The 26,148-nt window shown below is 51.2% G+C and overlaps 2 protein-coding genes across 7 annotated transcripts in view; both read right to left on the bottom strand.

Annotated features, from left to right (window-relative positions):
* The window catches only part of SMG9 (SMG9 nonsense mediated mRNA decay factor), a 19,447-nt gene extending 12,829 nt beyond the window's left edge, over positions 1–6,618 (bottom strand). For all 3 annotated transcript variants that reach the window (XM_004694168.2, XM_012733664.1, XM_012733665.1), the window contains exons 1-5: positions 6,344–6,618; positions 3,636–3,791; positions 1,458–1,532; positions 1,096–1,360; positions 905–1,002 (exon numbers count right to left, since the gene is read on the bottom strand). In XM_004694168.2, the coding sequence (XP_004694225.1) occupies positions 905–1,002; positions 1,096–1,360; positions 1,458–1,532; positions 3,636–3,785 (588 nt within the window). In that variant the 5' untranslated portion in view covers positions 3,786–3,791; positions 6,344–6,618. The remainder of the gene's footprint in view (positions 1–904; positions 1,003–1,095; positions 1,361–1,457; positions 1,533–3,635; positions 3,792–6,343) is intronic.
* A 6,691-nt stretch (positions 6,619–13,309) lies between these two features.
* Positions 13,310–25,835, bottom strand: KCNN4 (potassium channel, calcium activated intermediate/small conductance subfamily N alpha, member 4). 4 transcript variants are annotated; one of them, XM_012733674.1, is made up of 9 exons: positions 25,289–25,585; positions 22,384–22,479; positions 20,817–21,244; positions 18,962–19,097; positions 16,822–16,932; positions 16,510–16,628; positions 16,074–16,143; positions 14,754–14,921; positions 13,310–13,361 (listed from the first exon to the last, which is right to left on the bottom strand). In XM_012733674.1, exons 1-8 carry the CDS (start codon positions 25,445–25,447, stop codon positions 14,757–14,759), a joined length of 1,284 nt encoding a protein of 427 aa, XP_012589128.1. In that variant the 5' UTR covers positions 25,448–25,585; the 3' UTR covers positions 13,310–13,361; positions 14,754–14,756. The 4 variants fall into 4 exon arrangements, with proteins under 4 accessions (XP_012589128.1, XP_012589127.1, XP_012589129.1 ...); XM_012733673.1 differs by lacking the exon at positions 13,310–13,361 and adding an exon at positions 13,831–14,343; XM_012733675.1 differs by lacking the exons at positions 13,310–13,361; positions 22,384–22,479; positions 25,289–25,585 and adding exons at positions 13,831–14,343; positions 21,773–22,070.
* Between the last annotated feature and the right edge of the window lie 313 nt (positions 25,836–26,148).

Raw genomic sequence — 26,148 nt, 5'->3', positions numbered from 1 at the left:
CACGGGACTATGGTGGTGGCACAGGGGTGATTTGGTGATGGGAAACCCGTGGGGATTACAATTGAGATGAAAAAAAAAAATGTGAAAAATGATGTAAAAATAAACTTTTTAATAAAAAAAAAAAAAAATTCAGTGCACTGATTGTACTAGCCACATGTGGCTAGGATAAGTGGCGAAATGTCCAAAGCCTCTACAGGGACAGTGGCCATCATACCAGAGAGCACAAATATGGGCAGTTTCCATCACTGTAGAGTCCTACTTGAAAGTGGCGATTATTATTTCATTCCAGAGCTCCCCAGTTGATATCTCTCTGAGAATGGACAGAGAGGTGGCAGGGGCCACCTAACGAATAGGCCTCAGACACCATCGCAGTTAAGTCCAAACTATTGAGGAAGGAGTTGGGGCACACCCAGGAGACTTTGGGGAGGGCCATGTGGAGCGGAAAACAGTATGAGTGGGAAAATGAAGACTGGGTGGCAGAGATGGGAATGACACTCTGGGACTGTCGGGTATGAACTGGAGCAGGGCGGTTAGGAGGGAGGATGACCTCCAGGGAGCAACATTCAAACCAGTCAACACTGGTACAGCAGCATTTCTACCAGGTAAGAGAAGCCATGGGATGGTACAGAAGACCCCAGGGCATCAAGGGTGGTGGGGAGAAGCGGGTAGAACTTCTCTGCCAAAGTATGAGTCAAAGAATTTCAGTATTCTTACAAATGGCAAAGTCCCTGAAGTTCAACTCTGACTGAGTACTTTCTGACCCATTCCCTCTCATTGCTGCAACAGCCTTAAACTGTCCAACCTGGTATTTCCTACCAAGATGGAGTCAGGGGGTAGAGAAGAGGGAGGGAGACCTAGGGAAATTCAAGCAGGGAAAGGAACCCCTCACCCCCACCCCCAGTACCTCAATAGCACTGTCACACCAATTCATCTGATCATCCACCAACTTGATGCTGTGCTTCATGCGTTCTGGGGGCAGGAGTTTGGCTTGGCCCACAACAGCTGGAGATGGGAGAAAGCAGGTGAGAGAATGTGGTGAGGCCGTGCATGCGAGGGTGCCAGCTGCCAACGAGCCCCTGGCCGCCCCCTACTCACGGTCCATGGCTGCTGGGGCAGCAGTGCCCATGCCCCGGTTCTGGATCTGGTACACAGGCTGTGTGGGTCTCTGCCCCTCCTTTTCTCCCTTGGGTGGCGCAGGTGCTGCAGGGGGTGGTGGGGCAGTGCCCTCGGGGGTTGGGGCGTTTGTTGGGGCCGCAGGCCCTTTCCCCTCCTCCCGAGGTTTCATGAGGACGATGGGCTTCTCCAGAGGGGCTGGGGCAGCTGGGGCAGCTGGGGCTGTTGGAGGTGGTGGCTGCTTTGACTACAGGAGTGAGAAGGTTCCAGTCAAAGGGAGAGATCATTGCCCTAATGGTTCCTAGCCTCCCCTTCCCTTCCGAAGAAGAGTCTTCCCAGCTCACCCGCTCTGCTGGAGGTTTTGAGAGGATGATGGGGGTTTTCTGCATGACGGAGGAGCTTGTCTCTTCGCTGCCATCCTGTGGTGAGGGAGGGCAGTTACTCAGGAATGGCTTCCCTGGTCCCTCCAGAGCCCGCGCACACACCTTCACAGATTAATTCCCTCAAGCCTACCAACAACTGTGTGAGACAGAGAGAAGGCATTATCTCCACCTACAGAAGACATGGAGACCCAGTGGTCTGCTGAGGTCACACAGCCAATTAACAAAGCCAGGACTAGAACGCAAGCAGCCTGGCCCCAGGACCATTCAGCCCACCACTCTGATCAGCTGCCTCTGCCAGACAACAGGCCCAGGTGGAGGAGCTGGGCTCGCGAGCCAGATAGCTTTGTGCTCCAACATGAGCCTGACTCCTGTTGGTTTCATGAACATGGACAAGGAACCACCCTCACTCAGGCCCATCGCATCTGGCAAATGCAACAGAAGTTTCTTTCTCACAGGATAACAGTGAGGTGATGGAGACAGAACTCAGACTGTCCATGTGGCACATGATGCACTGCAGATGTCCACTCTCTGAAGCCACTGCTGCCCCATGCTCTCTCCTCAGCACTGCTGAGTGCCACTCCAGGAGACAAACTCCCACACCTGGCCTCTTCTGACTCATCCCAACCTGCTCATGAAAGGGGAGGGACCCCAGTTTGAGTCCCATTCCTTCTCTAGTTGAGTAACCTTGGGAGCGCTAACCCCTCATGGGGTCTGTTTTTTCACCCACAGATTGAGGATACTTATCTAAATCTTGCTTACTTTACTGGCCTGAGGGGAAGAACAAAGATTATATGAAAGTGCTTTGGAAAGGAGGGCAGTGGTGAGAAGTGTGGGAAAGGCTGTGAGCTTCCAGGAAGCCAGGGAGGGAGACACAGGAGAAGTTCATGAGGGGAGACGACGGGTAGGGGGTATTCAGGGGACAGGCATGGGTGGGGTGGAAGTGGAAGGGAGACGTCCAGGATGAAGCCCTATGGGGTGTCACTGATGTGGGGAGGAGGAAAAATGGCAGGAAGATGCTGCTGAGGTCAGCAGGGAACACGGAGAATGTGAGGAGTCCACGGGCAAGTCAGGAGGCTGCCAGGGCTCAGCAGAAAAGACAGAGAGACAAAGACAATCTGGGAGCTGCCTGTTCCAGGGCTGACGCTAGAAGTTTCCCCCACAAGGATGAGTGTGAAATAAGAGAGACAATGTGTCCTCACTTAGTTTGTGATCTCAAAAGATAGAACAAAGAAGCATCCGGCTCACTGTGAATAAATTATTCGTCATGTTGACGCAGTTTCATAGCTCAGAAACTGGCCCCAACTGTTACCTATTTCCATGCCACCAAACAGCCTCAGAGGTGCCTGTCAACCTGCAGAAAGAATCCAGGGCAGGTTGTGGCAGTGAGTCACCTAAGTCCAGGAGAGGAACAAGGCAGGATGGGGGCCCTCAAGGAGGCGCCTGAGCCCATCCAAGACACTCCCTGCAGCAGAGTGGTGCTGATTCTATGACTTCAGGTAAGTCCCTTCACCTCTGAGGCTCATTCTCCTCACCAGGGAAAGCTGATCTATCACAGGCTCTCCTTCACGGGGTAGCGGTAACAGTTCAAGGAGACCCAAAACAGCACACTGCATGCTATTGTGAGGGCAGGAACAGCTGCTATTGTTTTTGCAGTTCTTTAAAACATGAGCTCATGACACCTCAAACTCTCCAGTCAGGAGGCACCTGGAGACCCCCACCCAGGACACTCCCTACAGCAGAACAGTGCTGACTCAGTGAAACCCAAAGTTCTTTCCAAGGCCTTCCAGGTCTACACAATCTGACCCCATTACCTGACCTCACCTTCTATCACTTTCCCTCCTTCTTCAGCTACCGCAGCCACAGTGGTCTTCTGGCTACTCTCTGAACACACAAGACACAGGCTTGAGGGCCTTTGTATCTGCTGTTCTGTCTAGAATGCTCTTCACTCCTTCAGGCCTCTGCTCAAAAGTCAGCTCTTCAGAGGGGCCTTCTCTGCTCACTTTGCCTAAAACAGCCCCCTTTTATCATTCTCTTGTTCCATGAGGTTTTGATGACGGTTAAAGCCCCAGCAACTGCACCAATGTCCAGCACGTGGAGGCAGTGGCTGCATGAGTACTGCGCCTGCACCCCGACACTCACCCGTCTCTCTCTTTCCCATGGTACAATGTAGTCCCTCTCCCGACTGCCAGGCCCAGAGAGGTTCTGGGGGCCTCCGGGCCCTGGTTCCTTCCACCGTCGCCGCCGCTCTATGCCGTAAAGCCCAGGCTGACTGTGCCCAGACTCAGACATGGTGGTCTACAGAGAGAAAGAGGTCGATTCCAGGGTGAAGCCAGTCTCCCGACTCTATCATGACTAGCAGAAGGCACTTCCTTCAATATTCATTCTTCACTTCTTTGAAAAAACTAAAACCCTCAGTACTGAGCTAGCACCTGACTATCAATATAATTCTCAACCTAGCTTGCTGTTAGGTATGGCTATGGGGCGATGTCCTTTCTGGCCAATGGTATAGCACAGGACTATGTCTGCAGCTTTCAGAACTCCTTCACAGGTGCCGGCATACGCCTTTTGCCTGCTCCTTTAGAAGGAATGTAGGTGTGAAGGCTGGAGCTCAAGTAGCCTTCTTGGACTGTGAAGCAACTTAATGGAAGGAAGAAATAGTAGAACAAGATAGAAGGTTCAGGGGTGCTATCTTACCCTCAAATTGTCTACCTCTACATGCAGTGAGAAACATATCCTTCTAGCGTTTACTTGTACCTTACACTACTGTCAACCAATAATCACTTTGCCTCAATATAAACACAACTCCTAGGGGTCAGGGTCATAAAAATGAGACATTCTCTTTCTCAAAATGCAGTAAAGAATTTCCTTACAAATCAGTATATCACCCCCAGTTTGATAACTACTCTTGTGAGTATTCATTGTTGGCACACATGGGATGAGGCTTCAGCATTCATTTGACCTCCCTCTACACTTCAGTGTTTGTTTAACTTCCACTTCTGATGGGCTGCCATCCTTTATACTCCAGGGTCTCACTGTGTTTAATCTGTCATAAAATGTTATGGCTACCAATGCGGCCCACTCCCAGCCACTGAAGTAGGAGGCTAAAGGTCTCTAGAGAGCTTCCTCAGCTGTTTACACATCATTCTAGGGAGGTCCTGCATACTTAACTTTGTTTGCAGGACTGAGGCCATCTGCTATATATAGCTCACCAGTCAGGTTAGTAAACTGCAACTTATGGACAAAATCTGGTCTGCCTCCTGTTTTTGTAAATAATAGTTTTATTGGAACACAGTTATGTCCACCAATTTACAAAATGTCTGTGGTGGTCCTCAGCAGAGCTGCATGGTTGAGACAAAAGTCAGAATCTAAAATATACTCTCAAATAAATACTCTCTGGCATTTGACAGAAAGTTCGCTGACTCTTATCTAAAATACACTCTCAAACAATTACTCTCTGCATTTGATAGAAAGTTTGCTGACCCTTGCTTGGCACGTAAGTGCCTATTATTGTTTCATGAATTCCCCAAGTCCCACCCTACTACATAGCCTCATAAACAAATCCCTGTTGGACACTCTTTCTTCAGAACATTAGTGTCTGTTTACAGCACACAGGAGTACTTTTGCTAGGCAGGTAGGGGCTTGTATAGCTTTTCTCTCACGGCTCTATGTGACCTCTCACCCAGCCACAAACCAGACTGAAGCCTGTTCCTTGGTGCTTATGGAAAATGATTCATTCAGTACTGAAATGATTGTTTACAGTCTCAGGTGGAGATTCCCCTCAGAATGAGGGACTTCTTATCTTGCAATTAAGACCCTGTTTACATATTATTCTCTATACCTCCCTAATGTGCAAGTGGGTTTCTCATGTGTTTCTTTAATCCCCTCAGTAGGGATTCTGCCCTGTTACTACAGTGTCTTAGGTACCCAAGAGAACCACTTCCCAAGCAAACCCACAATACTGCAGTCTATTCAACAGCCCTTATGGGGAACTCCCTAGAACTTAGGCATCTACCTATATACAATTTGGGGACCTGTAGTGTTGTTTCTAGGATTCACTGGGGATCTTCCCCAAACTAATAAAGCCCATTTAGTTAGATGTCTATTGACAGATTTCTTAACTGACATCCCAGGCCTTTAGTGTGGGGAAGTGGGGGAAAGGGGAAGTTCTTCCTCAACACTTAAATCATCTCTTCACAAATCCTTTTGGGAGCTATCCCAGAATCAAAGTGTCTACTGGCAATTTATCTGGACAGACCCCAATTGCCAAGTACATATTTATGTCATCCTAATGCATAAATATATGCATATATATGCACAAATAACGCATAAAGCACCTCCACCCCAGAAATGAATAGTCTATTCACACCTTTTTCTAAGCACTCTGTGACATAAACATTAACAGGTTCCTCTGGGGGAGCCTACCCTGCAGTTTATGGACATAATTCATTATTCAGGAGACTCCCCACATAATTACATATCTGCTTACAGGCCGCCCATGGCGAACCCCACGACTGAAGTTTCTATTGATACAGGAGGAGGAGGATGGCCTCCTAGACACTTAAGTTTCTCTTTGCCCACGACAAGGAACTTCAAGGTCCTTTACGATCAGTTTCGGTGCCCCTTTGTGGGTCCCCCAGGACTGAAGCTCCTGTTTCTTCCTAATTCCATACTGTGCGTCTGCTCACACCACACTCCCACCAACCCAGCTCAGTAACGGGCTGCTCTCGGCTGCCGGCTCAGTTCCAACCCCCAAGACCGTTTGACAGTCGAAAAGGAGGCGTGGCCCCGAATTGCGCCCCGCCCCTCAGGGGGTGCACGTGTCCTGCGCGGGCACGCAGATGCCTTACCTAAGGTGACTGCTGATTGGCTCCTGCGGTGCCGCGGGGCGCGCGCTCTCTGCGCAGGGAGTCGGGTGGGGGCGGGGAGGTTCCACCACCAGCCACCAGCCGGCAAATGGCGTTAAGGGGGACGCGACCGTAGACTAGAGAAAGGGAGAGAGAGAAAATACGGGCACCGATCTCTCCGGAACCGGCCTGAACGTCCCGGAAGCGGCACCTAGGAAAGGTACCGAAGAAGGAGGAAATATCGCGGGGCCGAACTGAAAGCAGGTCTCGCGGACTGCTGGTCGTGCGCATGCGCGGCGAGTGGGGCGCGCGAGACCTGAGCGTCAGCGCTTGGCTGAGCATGCGTTGCTGGAGGTGGGTGGCCTCTGCGCGCATGCGGATTACGGCGGGCAAGCGAGAGCGCGCTTTGGTTCCTTTTCGGCGCGCGTGCGCGTCGTTCGTAGGCGGGGCTGGGTGAGTGTGCTGGCGGAGCTGAGGAAGAGGGCAGCTACAGTGACAGCAGGTTCGAATCCCCGCCTTGTCAGTGGTGTTGGCGGGATGCGTTAGGGTGGGGCGGTAGGATGGAATTTTAGTTTCTTGGACAGAGTGAGTGCTGAGAACACAGGCATGAATCAGACTTGGAAGCGATCCCGGTCTTTGGAGGGAGATGGTTAGAGGATCAAATCACTTAGCAGGAAAGGGCTGAAGGAACCTTCCTCCGGGAGGAAGGTCCACGCTGGCTTGGATTCAGATCCCTCCTGGGGTGGGAAGTGCAGGTAGCACTGGTCAGATCCTGAGGGGCCAGGCTTTATCCTGAAGGCTTGAAAGAGTCACCAAGCATTAAATCCGCGCTGAAGTTAAGTATTCACTCTTGGAACGAAAATTTCAACGCCTTGGGGCAGAGCTCTGTGCGCGCTTCAGAAGAAAGTCTGCTGCTTTCCTGGCTGCGGAGAGTGCCTAAGCATTCCAGGGGTTCGTGGCCTTAGCTGGGCTAGTTAGCTATCCATTGTGAATGACAATGAAAGATTGCTCAAGAAAAGAGAGTAATATAGATAGATAAAAGGGTGGGGCACTCACCATTTTTCACTTGCAGTCTTATAAAACGTATTTTACCATTTTATTTGAGCAGGTAATACCTGTACGTTTTGAGTAAAGTCAAGAAGTCAGCAAGAACCCAATAAAAAGTAAGTCTGTTCTGGTCCCCATTTTCTGTCCCTAAAGCAATAGTTCCCAGTTTCCTTCTCGAGTTACTGGCACAGCAAAGCATTGGAGCTAAGAGCCTAACCCTGCATTTGCAAACATGGTGGCTTACCTTAATCCTCTCTGCCCTATATTTCCCTTGGGTGTGACAGCACCTTATGTATGATGTTACTGACAGAGCTAATGTGTGAAAATGCCTAGAATTCCGATGCTTGGTGCATAGTAGTTGAGTTATTTTGTGATTTACAATGCTAATGATAGTGATTAATACCAATCTGCCTGCTCTGTTGCTGCCATTTTCTCCTCCAGGGACAATCCTACTAGGCAACAGGGGTGTGACCTGTTCCCCAGGCTGCCACAGATTGGGTAAAAACACAGACTGAGTTGAGGATCCTGTTTATAGATTCTCCAGAAGATTGTGGGTGTTTGATGGACCTACACCTGACAGGCCATCTTTGTTTTCAGCATCTTCATCTTTGTTAGTTTATAGCTGATTTTCTCAACCCCAGCTCATCCTCCATACCAATTTCACATCTGGGCAATCTTTAGAGGTGAAAAATGACTTAGAAAAGGAAAAAGAAAGGACCTAGCCTTCACCATGTGCCCACTATGTGCCAAGCTCTGTTTTACGTAAATATCACTCCAGCCTTTCCCCTTCCTTGTTTAACAGATACAGAAATGAGTCTGAAAGAAGAAAAGAGCCTTACTAAAGGCTCTGTAGCCAGGGAACAGTAGCACTTGGACAAACTCAAATCTATCTTATTCCAGGATGAGCTCACATTTTTTTCCCTTGGCCCCTGGCAACCTGCCTGATGGTTATCAGTAGTATAGTTAGGCATTCAGGAGACTGCCTTTTCTCTTAACTTAGTGGCATGGTTTTCTGTTGTGGGGATATGGCATACTTCAGTCATTTCTCTACTGATAAGCACTTAAGTTGTTTCTGAACTCTTGTTTTATAAGTACAAGAGTTGCTGCAGTTAATGTCCTTGAATGTTTATGGCATATTTCTGGTAGTATTTATTATCCAGATATCTGGTTTGAAGTTGAATTGCTGGTCAAAGGGTTTGTACATTGGGAATTTTGAGAGTCATTGCCCCATGATCAATTATTCATCCCTCTGTTCAGCCTTTCATTCATTCATTCATTCATAAATTGTCAAACTTTGCAACTCTAGTCACCCACCAGGCATAGTTTATTATAAGACTAGTGGTACTTCTAGTCTACTAGAAGTCTTATAGTAGATAGAACAGAGCACCTGTCTCCTAAGGGTAGGTTTTCTCTTGGAGCATATGTCAAGTAAAAGATACTTAAAAAAATCAGGATAAGGGAATAGACATTACAGAGATCACAGAGAGAGTGACAAATAGTTAAGAGAAGGCTGCCCAGAGGAGGTGACATGAGCAGAGGCCTCAACTGAGCAGAAGGTAAGGAAATGAAACATGGAGAGGTTGAATATTATTAGGAAGATTTCAGAGTAGAAATGGGCCTAGCTGTTCAAAATTGTCAGGGCGACCAGATGGCTAGAGCAAGGAGAGGTGAGAAAGGGTAGGACTCTAGGGGTGGAGCTAAAGAGAGGGACCAGGTTGTACAGCATCTTGCAGGCCATGATAAGGGCTTTGGAATTTGCTTCCAAGTAACATTAAACCAGTGGAAGGCTATAAGCAATGGACCAATATGCTGTGAGAATATTTCATAAAGATTTCTCTAGTGAATGCCAAAAGTTAGTTAACAGCGGTTGCCTGTGGAGCTGTAGGTAATGGATCTGTATCAGATCTTGTCTTTGTAGGTCCTTTTAAGCTTTAACCTGTTTTTGAACCAGCTGACTGTTCTCTGTGTAGAAAGTTCAATGAAGCTGGTTGCTGTGAGAACCTTCCTACAGCAGGGCAGTCGTGGAAGTAGATGAAGAAGCTTGTGTCCCTTCCTGGTGAGAGGTGATAATGGCACAGGAAGAGAGCTGTTTGAGGGGATGCATGAATCAGAGATGATAAAAAGTTACACTAAAGCTTTGAGGCCCAACTAACTGTATGAAGAATTAGGCTTTTTCCCCCACACTGAGTTGGAGGCATCTTCACAGAAATGGGCAACTTTGAACTTATTAATCACAGTTAGGAGAGTGGCCAGGAATCAGAGTTTATAGATCAAGAATGTTTACTGACTTCATTGTAGGATTTTAAAAACAAACACTAACGTAGTACAGTGTAGACCTCCACATGACCAAGCACATGTTTCCCTGGAGTATTCTTTCTCTCTCTCTCTCTCTCTCTCTCTCTCTCTCCACACACACACACACACACACACACACACGCATATATATATTTAAAAATTGATTTATTTATGCTTACTGAACTGAGGTATAGGCCAGAGGTGTGGTGAGTGAGAGGATTCACCAGAGACAGAGTGGGGAGTAGAACAGGCAGATTGACAAAGTACACTGCTGAGGGGAGCAGCGGGCGGTCAGGAGAGGTCTGCTATACTAAGTGGGTCAAGCTCTCTGCCTGGGGATCGAACTCATGCTGCGTGGCTTCTGAGAGCTTATAATGCGGTGCTTTAACCTGTTACACCACCAGGGAGAGCCTTCTCTCTCTTTCTTTTTTAAAGCAAATCTCAAATGTCTTGTCATTTTATCAAAAACTATATAAATAAACTAAATTTTGGAGTTGTTGATTTATTGATGATTTATTTAAAACCCTGGGATTTTCTGAAAAGCCATCCAAGGTGGAAGGGGATAGAGAAAGCAGAGACTAGCCCCAGGGCCTCCCACATTTGGGGATTAGGGAAAGGACCAGAAGCAGGAAGACACATGAAGACAGCTAATGACCTGGAGCCAAGGAAACAAAAGGTTCCAAAGAGAAGTTGGTAAGTGGGACACAGAGATCTGGAGGTAGATGTGGGATAATTTGTCTTTTTATTCTCCAGTCTAATTATGTTGTAGAAACTTCTCACTGTGATAATAGAAAGTGTTTAAGTCCTTATTTTTCTTTAGCCTTTTAGCAAGGTGGACATTACAAGTGCACAGATTAAGAGGAAGTACAGGAATTTTTTTATGTCCTCCTATGCCCATGACCAGGTGTTGATAGAAGACATTTCCAATGTCCCAGAAATTTTCCTGCACCTTTTCATGTCAATTCCCCTGCACCAGAAGCAACCCCAATCTGAATGTGGTTGCTGCAGGCTAGGTGTGCCTGCTCTTGAACTTCACGTGTGTCAAATTGGACCAGGTCTTATGTGTCTGACTGCTGTAACCCCATGTCTGGGAGAGTCTCCCGGGTTGTTTCCAGTGGCAGAAATTTGTTTTCTAAGAACTAACATTGTCCAAGCCTTTCCTGTTGTGGCTATTTCACTGTATGTAAAACAGAGACTTCAATTCCAGTTTTCTGCTTGGTGAATACATGGAGAACTTTGGGGTGACTGAGGAGGGGCAGTATGCTGATGAAGTGACAGGACAGGGAGAATGGACAAAGGGACTTGGACCCAGGTCCTCAAGTGGTGAGAAGGGCTACAGAGAGGAGACAAGAGACTGGTGTTGGACTTTAATGAAAGAAAGGTCAGCTCATCCTGGTAAAAGAAAGTTTAACCTTTTGACTTCCCCTCCAAGGTGAGGAAGACGCTTCTGGTTTTTGTCTGTTGGCAGCTATTCTGTACAATGAGAAAGCTCAAATCAGGACTGTAGCCAACTTCCTTTAAGGGCCTTACCAAAGCACCAACCAGTTACTGTCCATAATTTTGCTCATAATTTTTCTGAGTGTCTGAGGAGAAAGGTGGGTAACTATAACAAAGACTGTTTGAAAAGGTAGAGACTAGTCCCTGGAAGAGCCACTAGGGAGGTGATGATGAGGGAGAGGGGTAGTATTCAGAGCCTGAAGAGCCTCCCAGGTGTTTCCTGTAGGGATGTGAACACCGCAGGATTTGCTTCAGCAATGAGAATGCAGCAGCAGAGACAAACCTCACAGCCACTGTCCAGTGCACAAGCAGCAGGTAGTATGTCTGGCTGTGCGGTACCGTTCAAGTCTTTCCGGGGCCTAGAAACTTCTAGTTTGGTCTAGTTTAGTCTGTGGTAACTACTGAGGGAAATACATTTGTGGAAATTATTGAGGCTATATTTTAAAATGTGTATGCAACTATCTTGATGGGGGGAAAAAATGGAACTAGATAGGGCAAAGGGCAAGTGGGGGCCCTGGAGGGTTTTAAGCAAGGGAAGAGATCAGATCTTGTTGAAGAGTCCTTAGGGGTCATGTGGGGGTGCACAGAAGTGTCGGGGGGGAGGCCAGAGCCTGACCCAGAGCTTCAGCTTCTGACTGGCTCTCTAACACTTGTAAACACCCACTCTAACGACCCATAGGAGTGGAGGCAGAACAGAAGTAGCCAGAATCCCTGAGAGACAGAGCCTCCTCCATACACTTCCTCAGGACAGAGCTTGATACCTGCAGACCCTAGCTCAAGACCTTCAGGCAGAGCTGATTCTGCAGAAACAGTGCAAAACTGCCAAGCAGAAGTTTCAGGGCCTGTACCGCACAGCCGAGAAGGGGGCAGACCCAAGATAATCTAGAGCAGATCTTTCACATGTTCTTTCAGTTTCTTCATCAAAAGTCCCTCCTAAGCAGTTTCTGCCTTGTCTTGACGGAAACCCACATGTGGAGGTGGGTTGCTCACCAGTAAGTGTTTGTTCAGTGCTATTTCTGAGGTCCTTGAAGACACAAGAGGGAACAAAAAGGAAAGTAGGGTGGCATGACCTCCGAGTGTCTGAATGTGCTGTTGCTGGGGGTGTGGAGCCAGGCTGCCTGGGTCAAATTCTTATTCCCTCAACTTTTGGCTGTGACTTTGGGTAGATTCCTTAATGTCTGTATGCCTCAGTTTCCTCATCTGTTAAGCAGAACCAGCAGTTGCCCCTTGTCCTTGTGTAGAGATTTGGGGAGGTCATTTGTAGAAAAGGCTTTGCGTAGTGTCTGTGATACAGATTCACAGGTCTTGGGTAGTTTCCAAGAGGGCTTCCCGGAGGAGGAGGCATCAAAGCTGAGGCCTAAAAGAGGAATGGGAAGGAGTTTGCCAGCTGAGTAGGGAATCATCCTCTTTCTATTCATTTTGAGTCCTAGCAGATATGGTGGGGGTATGTGGGATGGTGTGAATTCCTGCTGGCCTCCTGGTGGGCAAGTTATCATCTAGGTTCTAGAAAGACAGGAGTAGAGGACAAAGGGGCAGCCATGAGGAAAGGGGGTTCCCAGAGGAATGAGGGCATCCTGCAACACTGTGAAGAAGAGTTCCTGTGGGGTAGGGTGCCCACAGTTTCTTTGGAGGTCTCATTCAGTTCCAGCTGGCAGACAGATGAAGAGTAGTCATAGCTGTGGGTAGTGCAGAACCTGGTTTAGCTGTCGGCGTCATGGGCTGAGACTGGCTGTAAACTTGTAGGGAAGTCCAAAGATAGCAGAGGTGGATGACTCGTGGCCTGGTCTTCCCCACAAATCGCGGGAAATGAGAGTGAATCAGCTTCTCAAAGTGGAACGAAGCCACAGTGGGAAGTGAGACCTGGCTTCCAGCAAGGCACTCAGCTTATGACTCACCACAGGCAGAACTCGGCAGTGGGCAGGCTGCTGCTGAATCGGGGCCCTGTAGTCTGAGTTCTGAGCTTCGAAGCCTGGCTCCTCATGAAACATGTTTCTCTCCATAGGGTGGGATAGGGTGGGAGTGTTTATGGTGATTTCTAAAAAAGGGAGCCCTCAACTTGATGTACCATAGGACTTCCAGAAATGCAGGTCCCCTTCTTTCTGAGTCCCAGCAATATGAAGCTGGTATGTGGGACAGTGTGGAGATCCTGCCAGCTCCTGATGGGTGAGCCATCATGTAGGTTCTGGTAAGGGAAGGGAAAGGGCAGTTATGCATTGTGTCTGAACGTCAATAGCAATAATAAAATGATTGAGTGTCTCGAATATTTAGTTCTTCCTAAAAGCCTGACTGTGCCACTCCCTATTTTAACCTTCTCAGCAGCTCTGTGGGGAGGGCGTGCATTTTCTGCAGACAAGGTAAAATGCTCAGAGAGGTGAAGCACTTACACAAAGTCTCACAGCCAGTGGAAGGCAGAGCCAGGCTCTGGACCATAATCTGTCTGAATCCAGAACTCTTGCTCTTAGCCTCTGATGGGGGCAACAGGGTTGACATTACTGAGCACTGGATGGGCACTTGGGCTAGGCCTGTTTTATAGGTGGGGAAATGGGGTCCAGCCACAACTGGACCTGTCGGTTTAGAGTGCTGATATGTTGAGAAAGAAGTAGCAACTTCTGGTTTTGTTTAATATTTATTACAAAGTATAAGAGCAGAGGCTGGTGAGCTGCGTGTCCCTCCATGTTCTCTCCACCAGTCTCTGCAGTGCTGGAAAAATAGTGTTTTCTTTTCTCTCCCGCCAGGGGGTGCCACCTCCTGCCTCGTCCCAGCTGAGGCCTGGTTCTGTCAGCTCTGCCGTCCAGCTAGGTAACTGGGTAACTGAGGCAGCCCAGGATCCTGGAATATGGGCCCCCAGTGGTCCCCTTCTCCTCTGGGATCCTGGAGGTTGTCTCTAGCTGGAAGTTGTCTCTAGCAGCACAGTGAGGGTGTTTGTGTCCAGGGCGATTGGAGTAGTGTGGCCATTAGTGCCTCAAAGAGACCATGATCTCTCTCTTTCAGCCAGTGTCCCCTCCAGCAGCCACCAGCAAGTCAAATCAAACCACCCCTAAAGTGGGGGCCTCCTCCGTTCTCACACTTGAGATGATTTTAATTCATGGAGCTGGGTCAGGAGTAGAAGGGAGAATGTCCCTGACTTCAATTCTGGGGAAAAGAGCCTGGTTCTTCCATGTGCCCTGGGGAAACACAGAAATGATAGACAAAAGACCAGAGGCAAAGACCAGAGGGAGAGCGAGAGGGGAACACCAAAGTGAAGACAGACAGAAGCCAGTGGTCAGAGGGGTAGGAAAAAGGCGGGTGTATTGGCAGGGTCCGGACAGGCATCTGGAATGAGCTAGGGACAGGCAGAGAAAGCCCACAGAAAGAGGGTGAAGAGTATTGTGAGTAAGCACAGGGGAGCAGGAATATCTCCTTCCTTTACCTCCAGTCCAGCCCCAAACCTGGAGTCCTTCCTTCCACACACCAAAGCAAAGAGAAAGGGTGGCTTGTCCCCAGACCCTCCCCCCGCCCCCTCAGGTACACAGGGTGCTGACCGCAGGCACCCTTCCTGAAGAATGTTTTTGTACCCAAGTCCCAGCCCCCTCACCAGCTACGTGGCCTCCTGGCTGGGTTCTGGAAGCTGCTGCGTCCTCAGGGCAGTGCTAAGCAGCTCAGTCAGGGTGTCCAGCTTCCCTGCCAGTGCATCGATACGCTTCTCCAGGGCCCGGTGCGAACTGCCCAGCCCCAGCTGCAAGTCACACAGGATCATGTGCATCTGGGGAGAGAGAAGGTCGGAGGCCTCAGGGCACTGGGGGAGACACCTCCCTGCCTTATGGACTAAGGCAATGAAACCAACATTTATTAAATCCTGAGACCTTCCAGGATAATCCTCAACAATAAGGCACTGCAGCAGCCCAACAGCTTGGTCAGTTCAAATCCTCCTAAACGTTACCAACAGTGAGCATCCTGTTCCATTGTCACAGCTGAGCAAACTAAGGCCTGGAACATTTACGTGACAGAACTGAGGCAGCACCTAGAATCTACCCAGGTCAGAGTAAGTGCCCCTGAACATCCGGGGAATGGACAGAGGTCTGACTTCAGAGTTCACTGGCCCTTCCACTACCTTCTCAAACTGGGGTTCACTGCTCAGTCTCATCCTGGGGGTAGGGGTGGGGGATCCTGCGATTTCTCTGAGAATTCTTGAATTCTGCCTTTTTGACCCAGTCATCTAGAAAATGACATCCCACCCTTCCAGCAGACTGCCTCTCCTCTGGAATCTGCATTGCCACTTATGGGGACTGTGTTTACCTCCTCTCTTGTGCCAAGGGCCCCTGTTTGAATTAACACGGACTAATGAGGAAAAGCAAAGGACACCAGATAAGCAGACGGTGCCGTGAGCCAAGCCCACGGGGTGTGAGGTCACTGTCCCTGAACTCGGGTGGAAATTAGTGGTCCCAGCACGAGACCACTACTGTGTTGTGTCTTGCGTTGCCACGAGCCTGAGCGCCTCATGCAGCAGCCACAGGGACAGAGCTGGACTGAGACATCGCCTGGCTCCCCGGCCGTGGTGTCATGTGCAGGTTATTGGCTTCCCTGTTGATGTTTGAACTGGATCTGTAAATTTGCTTTGGTTTTATTGTGTAAGAGTTGTCGTTGGAATTTTATCTGTCCACAGGTAAATAACTCAACAATGAAACTAATTTAAAAGCAAATACTGGGGTTCTTCACACAACCTCTTTTTGAAGTGGAAAAAGGCATCTGCACCTTCCCTGAGTTCTGGAAACTCCACAATGCATCAGTCATTCAGTCACACTGCAGAGGCCATGTGTGGAGTCCCCTGCCACTGCTCCCTATGCCAGAGCCAGTTTCCCTACCAGGGGTCCTTACTGCCCTCTTCTTCCAGACCCCTGCCCTGGGAGCCCAATACCTTAGAGATGTCCACCATGGAGTTCACTTGTTCCCGGAGCTTCCGGTGTTTCAGCCGCACATGGCGGAACCTAGGGGGAGAGAGTGGGAGGTCAGCTCTCCTCCAAGCCTGATGCCAGATATGCCCCTAGCTCGGGGGTGGGATGAGGGGAGGAGAGACCCACGTGACACAGTACAGTGAGCAAAAGGTGCCAGAGAGCTGGGGAGTGGGAGGCAGTGACTGTACCCTTGAGCCCGCCTCCCAGATAGAGACCCAAGTGTCCAGGCTCAAGGACAGACGTGCAAAAGAAGTCGCCACTGGCAGCCCACGAGGTCCAGGTGGACATCCGTTCATGAGACACACTTGGGTTCCTGTCCAGGGCGCGCTCATGTGCATACACATACATACAACACATGGGGAGGAGACTTGGGTACGGGGCAAGCACAGAGCCACTCACGTGCTGATGGCAGCCAGCAGCCTGCGCTGGTGCCTGCGGGCAGCCCCAGAGTCCTTCCTACGTGTGTGTTTGTAGAACATCCAGGCCTCTTGCAGCACTCGGGCAGCGGACTCCTTCATCTGTAGGTAGGCGGCACTGTGTCAGGGAAAAAGACCCCAAGGACTGTGGGAAGAGAGGGCTGGGGGATGGACTTCTGGGTCTGAGGGAGGTGGGGGCTGGGGCCTGGCCTCCTGCCTCTGAGGAAGGAGGGGGCTGGGGCCTGGAGGCCTGGACCTGCAGAGGGGCTTTCTGGCTGCTGTGTGTCTGCCTCACCTCTTTGGCATATTGGATGTCCATCATGAAGTTATGCACGTGCTTCTCTGCCTTATTAAACTCCAGCTTGCGGGCCACCACGGCCACCAGCAGGGCTGTGCAGCAGACACCCTGTGGGCATACCAGACTCCATGATGCGGGCTTTGGGACTCCATGGGTCAGCTCTGTGCCACCAGTTTTCTCCTCGAACCTTCGCAACTGCCCCAGCGGGTAGGCACAGCCAACTCTGGTTGACAGACAAGAAGATGGCCCCAGAGGAGAACCAGCACTCCAGAGCTCAAAGTGGCCAAACTGGGATGAGAGAGTATGCGTACCAAGCATTTACACCATCAGAACAACCTCTTTCTTTATGACTTGAGGAGGGGAGCAGGGCTGGTCTGGGTGAGGGCAACACCTCTGGCTCCTGGGTGACCCTCCTCATCACTCACACCTGGTCAGCCACTACATCACCAGGGTGTCCCTGACACTCCTCCCTTGGCTTCTGCCTCACTCTGACCCTGCCATCTCCCTCCTGGGCCATCTCTAGCCTTTCCATTCCCACCCTGACCCTCACTGTAATCTCGTCATCTCCCACCTCCCCCAACTTAACCCACCTTTGAAGGCTTTCAAAGTCTAAGCCCCGCCCCTCGGTCAGTGGCCCTCCTAACTCCCAGGACTCTGGGCTCCTATCTCACTCGGCTCACCTGCATGAGCACCTTGTCTAACCTCTCATTCTCCTTTCTCCCAAGGCCTATGATCGTCATCAAACTTCACTTATTCTGTGGCACCTGATCACTTCTTACATTAGAACAAATCCTCCTCTGAAGCTTTACAGCACCCCATATTTCAGCTCTTGACCCCTCAGCAAAATTTACTAATTTGGGGGCTCTGGAGTGGTTGGTGTTCCAAGCCCAGCTCTGAGCAGTTCATTTAATCTCTCAGCTCTGACCCACTTTTTATCTGCAAACCAGGGGTGCCTTCACAAAATCATGCTGGGGTCCAGGAGTCAACACCCAAAAATGTTAGGAGCCCACACTGGCACAGGCCGTGTGCTCAGTGCAAATTGGCTCTTGCCACTTGATTGCACCATGGCACCCCAGGGCCAGGGGTGGACTGTGTCTCCAAAGCAAGCACCTCATTGCTCAGTTCCCTCCTCTGTCAAGTGAGGGAGGAGGCCGGGCAGCCCTGAGGGTCCCTGTCCTGTGGAAGTATTGCCCAGCTGAATTTCTGGTCCTAAGGCCCTCTTGTGTGTGTGGAGCTCATATTTCCCTGCCACTCTATATGTTACCTATGAACCCACAGGACTTAGGGGTTCAACCTGGGTTTCTTGGGACATCAGGGCTGGCAGCTTGTGTCCTTGGTGGTAAAGGGATCTCATGGGGAAGTAAAGGCCAAAGCACTGGGTGCTGGGTACTCGAGGGGGACAGGAGCTGAGGGGGGAACACCTGGTGTATGAAGGGGAGGGGATGGATTCTGGATACAGGAGGATGCTGATTGTAGAGGAGAGGACCCTGGGGCTGGGGAAGCCTCTGACTCATCCTTGAGGCAGAAGAGTTGGAGGAGGGGAGCCGGATGCCTGAGACCATTTACAGTAACAGCCCCACCCCCACATGATTTACTGAACATTTCCTACGTGCAGGGCACTATTTGGAGCGTTTATTCCATTCATGAGGAACCCCATGAAGAATATATTAGTATTAGCATCCCATTTTATAGAGGAGGAAACTGAGTCCTCCAGAGATTATACGGAAGTGGCAGAACCAGGCAGCTTGGTCCACTGGCATGCTCTGGATGACTAGACTCTGTAGCCTGGGTACAGGCTGAGATACTCAATTCCTGGATCTGGAGGAGCTTGGAACCAGGTCCTGAGTCCTAGACGGCTTTTGAGAGTAAACTAAAGGCTAAGGGTGGGAGAAGATAGGATGCTTGAGCCTGGATAGGATTCAAAGCTGGAGTCCCAGATTTTGGAAGGAAATGGGTTGGCAAGTCAGGGGCCTGTGTCCTGAGAAGGATGAGGGCTGGTGTCCTGAGTTCCTGGGTCTTAAAAGGAAATGGGACTGGGCATTTCTTAGAGGTGCCCCTGATTGCCTATGCTGGCTGCATGGTTTCCTGGACCAGTTTCCTGGAGATTGGGGAGGGTTTGTGAGGGAGCTGTACTCACCATAACCCCGGTACAGAGGCAGACAATCTTGCCCCACATGGTGCCCGGCACCACATCCCCGTAGCCAATGGTCAGGAAGGTGATGGGAATCAGCCATAGTGTGTCTGAAAGGTGCCCGGTGGCATTGACAGCCTGCCTGTGAGGGAAGGTGGGTTAGTTCAGAAACCTTGTCCCAGGGATCTCCATCATGTGTAATGCCCTCCTTCCTAACACACCCTCACAGTTCTCAGAACATTTAGCATTAACGCCAGCATGTTCTGGGTTTTCGAATATCTGCCTGGCTTCCTATCTCTGTGACCTGGGCAAGAGCCTCAGCCACTCTGGGCCGTGGGATCTGAAACTAGTGCTGGCCAGTTCTAAAGTCTTTGGAATTGTTGCTTGCTGGTTTCATAAAGACAGGCACATTCATCCCCCTCCCCAAACTTGTAAAGAGTTTTCTGTTCATTTTTCAGTTACACCCCATCTCGACCTCATCAGAGAAATTGGTCCATATTCATTAAATGTAAAATGAGCTTACTACCAGCCAAGAGGCTGGGACAGAAAGCGGTGATCGAATGTTCTCATTTCAAAGAATTGCAAATCCCCTGTACACACACACTGCCATCTCTTATACCTCTTAAACCTTTCTCCTGTTAACCTCAGAAACCTCTCTTATTTATGAGTGTCCTAGTTTTTATTAGCCTTTTTTTTACTTTTTTTTTAATTAGTGTTTTGCTTTGTCAAATCTTCTGTTAGGCAAATGTCCAATGGTCTCTGTTTTTCTAACTTGCTTGCTACACATAATTCCCTCGACCTTCCATTTAAAAATTTTTTTCAAACTCCTTCCATTTTGCTGTAAATAGTGATGTTTCATCTTTTGGCTGAATAACATAGTTATACCACATTATCCTTATCTAATCCTCTATCTTGCTTGGGATTTTGAAATTTGACACCTCTCCATTCTCCCAATTTTTTAGATGAGAAACATGGCGGACAATCACTAATCCTGATCCTGTCTGATTTCCCAGTTGGGAAAACTGAGGTCCTGCCAGATGAAGGGTTTGAAACCACAAAAGATTTGAATTGCCTCCTGAAAAGATGGCAGAAGTTAACATTCATTTTACAGATATGGAAACGGAGGCTCAGAACAGAGAGCTGTAAGGCCAAGTCTCATTCTCTACCTGCCCTCAAGAATCCTTTGCCTGTTATCCCAACAGAGGTTCTCCAACTTGAATGAGCATCAGCGTCACCTGTTAAAACAGATGGCTGGGTCCCATCCACCAGAGTTTTGGGCTCGTAGGTCTGTGTGGGACCTGAGACTTTGGGTTTGTCCCCAGGTGATGCTGCTGATCCTAGAAGCACACTTTGAGGAATTGGCTAAGATTACCCCTGATTTCTTTTTTATCTCTGAGAGAGACCAAAGCCTGAATGGGTACAGACCAGAGTTAGCTCAGTGTCTGCCCAGCAGCCTGAAATTGGGGACTACTTCCCTATAGGGTATGACAAGGGGTTGGAACAGCTCCTAATCACTTATCCCAGGGTCACCACAGGCAAGGCCAGGGCCTCTGAACTAATTCTGAAGAGGTGTCCCCTTCCCCCAAAGCAGGGCCGGTTTGGTGACTGAACAGATCTCTGGAAATCTGAGTCAAGGGGGTGGAATAGAGCACAGAGTCTGTGGTCACCCTACAGGTGGAGGGAGGGCTAAGGGCTGACCTCCCACCTCAGTAGATTACCTTGTGGACACATCTCAAGGAGGGGGAGAGGGGTGGAAGGCATCACCCTTGTCAACTGCGTGGACCCAGGGGACCCCAGCCTACACCATCTTACAGAGGGACCCTAGTTCCAGGTACTTACACACCCCCACCTTGGCCCTCACCTCTCTGCTACGGACAGCACCCAGGCAGTGGTGAGCCAGAGACCAAGCGTGAGGCAGAGCAGTAGGCGGCCGGGGTGCGTGTTCATGTACAGCTTGGCTACGAACCAGTGGCGGAAGCGGACCTGGTTGAGCGCACCGATGCTGCGGTAGGACGCGTTGAGCAGCACCCCGCTGCGCAGCAGCACTGCGCGCGGCACCAGGTAGAGGCGCAGCAGCATGGCCAGCGACAGCAGCGCCTCCCCCTGGTCCAGGAAGCCCGGCCAGGACTGCCCGGAGGCGAGCTGCGCCCTCAAACCCGGTGGGCAAGGCGGGCCCTGGATCGGGGCTGGGTGCAGCCCGCACAAAGCCAGCTCCAGCAAGATCTGAGCCACCTGCCGCCCGGTCAGCGCCACTCGCCAGTCTCGGAGCCCGTTGTCCGTCATGAACAGCTGCGGGGAGGGAACCAACAAGGGGGTGGAGGGGTTACACGAAGGTCCGGAGTTAGCTGCCAGCCTGTGCTGGGAGATAAGGGGGGCTCGCCCCGTGTGCAGGCCGGGAGGGTGGAGATATCTCCCTGGCAGGGTGGGGGGCAGGGTGGGGGGCAGAAGCCGAAGGAATATCTCTCCAACTTCTCCCCTCCAGTACGCTAGTTTCCTCCCACTTCCAGCCCAGGAACCTTCAGTGAGCACCTATGGTGTGCCCCCACATTCTTCTATAAATGAAGATACCAGTCGGTAGGCGTGTTGGGTAAATCTGTGGGTGATGGAGAGTATAACAGCCATACCTTAGCTAACATTTCCTGAGCAGTTTGGAGGTGCCCAGGCCCTGCTCCATCCCCTTTACCTTTTGTGTTTCAGCAACCCTAATAGTGCTGCTCATTTTATAAATGTAGAAACGGAGGCCATCCTGCTCAAGTACTATGACGCAGCTGAACGACAAACCCAGGCCACTTAAATGCTCCAAGGCCCATTACTTACTGATGATGCGGTGTCCTTTTGATTGAGCATCAATGGTCATTACCACAAGTGACCAGTAACCCCCATTTTTATATGCAAATGCTGGAGGGCCACAGATCTGGGGAGATGCAGGAACAGGCTGAGAGGTCGGAGAGTTGAGAGTCCTAATGACATCCTTCCCTTTAACACTAATGAATGACTCTTGGGAGGAGGGAGGGATTTGAGACAGAAGTACAGGTCCCTGGGGCTGCGGCTGGGGGGAACTGTCACGAAGCTGGAGAGCTTAGCTAGATCTGGGGCTGCTTTGGGCAGGAATACATGAGGAATCATGCATCTGGGAGGCTCGGCCTAGAATGAGGCTGCCTGGCGGCAGAGTGGACAGACCTGGGTGGGAACGCCCAGCATCCAGGGGTGTGAAAAAGGAGCTGGGTCTGCAGCTGGAGGCATAACAGTGCTGTGCCAGAGGCTGTCTGTCTGCCCAGGGCTCACCCCATCCCAGAGAGTGAGGGTGTGGATGCACGTCAGGATGGAGGAACCTCATTACTCAGCCCAGGAGGAGGAAGAGGATGGAAAGTATGAGTTGAAAAGCAGGAGGGCTGTGGGGAGCAAGAAGGGGATGGGGCCTGCCTTACCTGGACTTCTTTGGCATGAAAGGCCAAGATAAAGCAAAGGAGCAAAACTGTGGAAATGCTGATCAAGCATTTAACCAGGAACAAGTAGATCGCCCACTGTTAGAAGGAAAAGAAAAAAAGGGTGAGATGCTAGATCTCCACCCAACCATGCCTCTGCCTTCCCCCCAAACTGCCATCCCTTCTCAATTCCCCAATCCCTAGCTTCCTTCTCCTCTCCCCCTTTCCTCCTGATGTCTCGGTTCTAAGAAAGCCTTAAAGCCATTATTTGATCTCCAGGGAAATTGCCCTCTTCCTGCAGTCCAGACGCCTCTGGCCCAGGTGCCCCTGTCCATCCTCTTTCTAGGCCTCGCCCTAGGAAGGGGACACTTGAAACTCACATTCCTTCTGATTGCCACTTTCCCTTTCCTTCCCACCTAGCTGGTCCTGCAAAAGAGTGAAATGTCCAGGCCTCCCCCATCCCAAAAGAGATTGAGGAAACCTAGATGCTCTCACTCCCCTACTCTCATCTGGGGCAGGGTGGGAGCAGGTCCCTGATAACCCTGTCCCAACTCTAAGAAAGGCCCCTCCAGTCTTGCCATGTGCAGCTTCCCCCCCTCACCCCCCCTCACCTGGCTTCAAGCCCAGGGCAAGTCTGGCCGGAAGAACATGGAAACACGTGGCCTCCAGAAACCACCAAGTTTGATTTTTTTTTTCCTCTCTCTTTGTGTGGCAATACCCTGGAGGAATGTAGAATTCTGGAGGGAAGGATTTGGAGGGTACTAGGACTGCTGGATTCTGCAGAAAAGTTTAAGCTGGGGGGTCCTACACAGAAGGTAGGGAGGGGGAGGGGGACACCTGGACTCTTCCTCTAAGCTCAGCACCTGTTTCTCCTCAGTTGGCTGCCAGCTCTCCTGGCCAGGGCCCCACCTCTGTGCAGGGGAAGAGGGCCAGTTTCCTGCCCCAGGGGGCCTGCCCCCCTCCTAAACAATGGTGCTGTTGTCCCGTGCCCTCCCCCATTCTTCCAGGGCTCTTGGTCCCTTTTTCAATAACTTGTCCCACGTGCCACCCCACTGGACACAATCCCACTCCCCACACTGCAATTGACTTCTCTGGGGGGCCTCTATGTTCCTATTCTCCCCCCAAATTTCAGAACTCTTTCTCAGTAGCCTCTTCTTCGTATATTGGACTTTGGTCTCTCCCTATCTCTCTCTCTCTTAGTCTGTGCCTCTCTGTACCATCCTCCATCCTGCCCCTCCCTCAAATTTTCATATTCTTGCCCTGAACCCCCTGGGATTGGCACCTGCCTCCTCTTCCAGTCCCTCCCCTGGGGAACAGGTATCTGGATTCCTTCTGAATAAGATTCATAAAATTGAAATGGAGGAGGGGGGACATCATACAGAAGAGGCTCAGGAGGACCCCTAAGATCATGTATTTCAACCCTCAACCCCTATTTGGAACCCCCATGAAGAAACTGAGGCACAGAAAACTGCTGTTACTCCCCCAGTCTCCAGCTGCTGCAGTCTCAGGGCAGGCAGGAGAGAGAAGGGGGAAATGGAAGATGAGAGGGGGGAGGATAGAGGTGGGGTAGGAAAGACCCCCTTGTCCCTTTCCCTCTCCCCATGTGCCCAGGTCTACCTCCCCTGCTGGGCGGGGTGCTGGAGTGTGGGAGTGGTGGGGTAGGCTCCGGTCACGCTTCCTGTTGGCATGGACTTGAGCAGCCCCACCCCCCCAGTGCCCGCTGCCCTGGGCTCAGCCTCCAGGCCAGAGGAAGCTGATCTTCGCTGACCCTCCATGAGGCTATTGGTCCCTTCATTTGCCTCCCCCACCTCAGTCCTAGCCTGATTTTCCCAGGAACCCTTCCAACCTAACCCTGCAACCCCTGCTCCCCTAGCCCAGTTCTACAACCCTCACTCCAACGGGTCTCCAGCCCCTCCTTTCCTGTTGAGCAATTTCATTCAGTTCTCAAGCCACCGCTTCAGACCTGTGCTCTCCATCTGCCCCCATCACAGTCTGACAGGAGCGGGAGCCTGCTCAGACCTGTCCAGGCCCCACCTGTCCCTTCCCTCCCCACTCACAGCCCTCAAAGTCAGTGTTTCTCACCTCCAAATGCTCCCCCCAAAAGCATGTAATTCCCCTTCCCCTTCAGACCCAAGGGACTAATTCCCCAGGCATCCCAACTCCTATAAACCCACTCCTCCACTGTTATCCAGCATGTAAACTCTGGGGGAACTGAGAACTTATTAATGATGAAGATGGGGGAGTTAAGAGGTGATTTTCCATTTCCCACCCCCAGCCTGTTTCTTCAGGTTTCTGCCCTTCCCCCGCTGAGGCACTGAGTAAACTTTACAGTTTAGATAAGGACCAAGGAGGCGCCACTTACTGGAGGACTTTAGTTCTCTGGAAGACTTTAGTTCTCTTCCCACCTTCCCTCCATCTATGGTTACCTCTTCCCTAATCTGCTTCCCTAATCTGGGGGAGCAAATCAGCCACCCCCAGACCTCCAGTTTCTAATTACAGGCTGAGACACTATATCCTCTGCCCCCTTTCTTTTGCAAATAGAACCCCCAGCACCTCCCTCCCTCCCGAAGTCCCAGGACACCAGCCCCTCAGCCCCTCCCCCCTCAGCCCCTGGCGTCCATCTCCCAAACCCTCCTCCCTCAGACCCAGGAGTCCATCCTCCAGCCCCTCCTCCCTCAGACCCAAGTGTCCACCCCCCAGCCCCTCCTCTATCAGACCCAGGAGTCCAGTCCTCAGCCCCTCCTCCCTCAGACCCAAGTGTCCACCCCCCAACCCCTCCTCTGTCAGACCCAGGAGTCCAGTCCCCTGAGCCCTCCTCCCTCAAGTGAAGGAGTCCAGCCCCCTCCTCCCTCAGACCCAGGAGCCTAGGCCCCCACCCCCCCATGGCCTGGATAAGGGCTGCACTCACCGGACACCCTCCAAACCACAGCATCTCCGCATGCAGTACCATGAGTCCGATGCCAATTCCCGCCAGCACCAGTGCCCAGCCGGCCAGCCACTTCTCCTCCTCCAGCAGGCGTTTTCTCCGCCGCAGGGCCCCCAGGCCAGATACCAGCTCCCCGCCCATGGCCCTCGGGGTCTTGGGGCTCAGCCAGCTTCCTGCCCAGGGTCCTCCACCTCGAAGCACGCAAAGGGCAGCCACTGTGGCTTGCAGGTCAGAGGCCTGCTGTGCTGGCTCTGGGGCTCTGGCTTTGAGGCACAGCAGAGCCTGTGCCCTCTGGGGGTGGTGACGGTTGGGCAGGGCGGGGAAGGGCTGGGGAGGCCCCTGGGCAGAGGGGAGGCTCCCCACCCCCCCCTCAGACTAAGGAGGGGCTGGGGTGTGTCTTGGGTCAGAGTGAGGAAGAGGCGTGCATCCACGTGGATAACAACACACACGCTGACACACAATGGGCTTTGTCACACACAACGGTCTGTGCCGTGTAATACACACCTCCCCTCAGCCACACCCAGACACCACAAGCCTCGGGTGATGCACCCTTACACACTGCCTGGCGGGAGACGGAGCTCCAAACACACAGGCACACAACACAACCTTCACCAAATGACTCACAACTCCCGACAAGCTCCCAAACCCACAGCCACACCCGACACCACACACATGATGTGACACACGCCGGCACTCAGTGAGGCCACCCCAGTGTCCACATGCACACGGAGGCACCAACACTACATCCAGCAGCACTTTTTCTTAGCTGCCAAGTGCCGGCCCAGGGGGTCTGGAGCAGGGATGCACAGCCACGGCCACACAAACACAACATATACCAAGTA

This window comes from Condylura cristata, unplaced genomic scaffold (genome assembly GCF_000260355.1).
Source record: "Condylura cristata isolate star-nosed mole 26May11 unplaced genomic scaffold, ConCri1.0 scaffold00041, whole genome shotgun sequence".
Lineage (NCBI taxonomy): Eukaryota > Metazoa > Chordata > Mammalia > Eulipotyphla > Talpidae > Condylura > Condylura cristata.
The sequence above is the reverse complement of the archived record's forward strand: the minus strand, read 5'-3'. Positions and strand labels throughout refer to the sequence as shown.

What these genes read in the sequence shown, in the direction of transcription:
- KCNN4 (XM_004694167.1), bottom strand. Translation starts at nt 25,447, where the DNA reads ATGGGCGGGGAGCTGGTATCTGGCCTGGGGGCCCTGCGGCGGAGAAAA. An exon ending in TTCATGCCAAAGAAGTCCAG is followed by an intron (nt 21,245 to 22,383) that starts GTAAGGCAGGCC and finishes CCCTCCCCGCAG; the next exon opens with CTGTTCATGACGGACAACGG. An exon ending in GTGCTGTCCGTAGCAGAGAG is followed by an intron (nt 19,098 to 20,816) that starts GTGAGGGCCAAG and finishes CTTCCCTCACAG; the next exon opens with GCAGGCTGTCAATGCCACCG.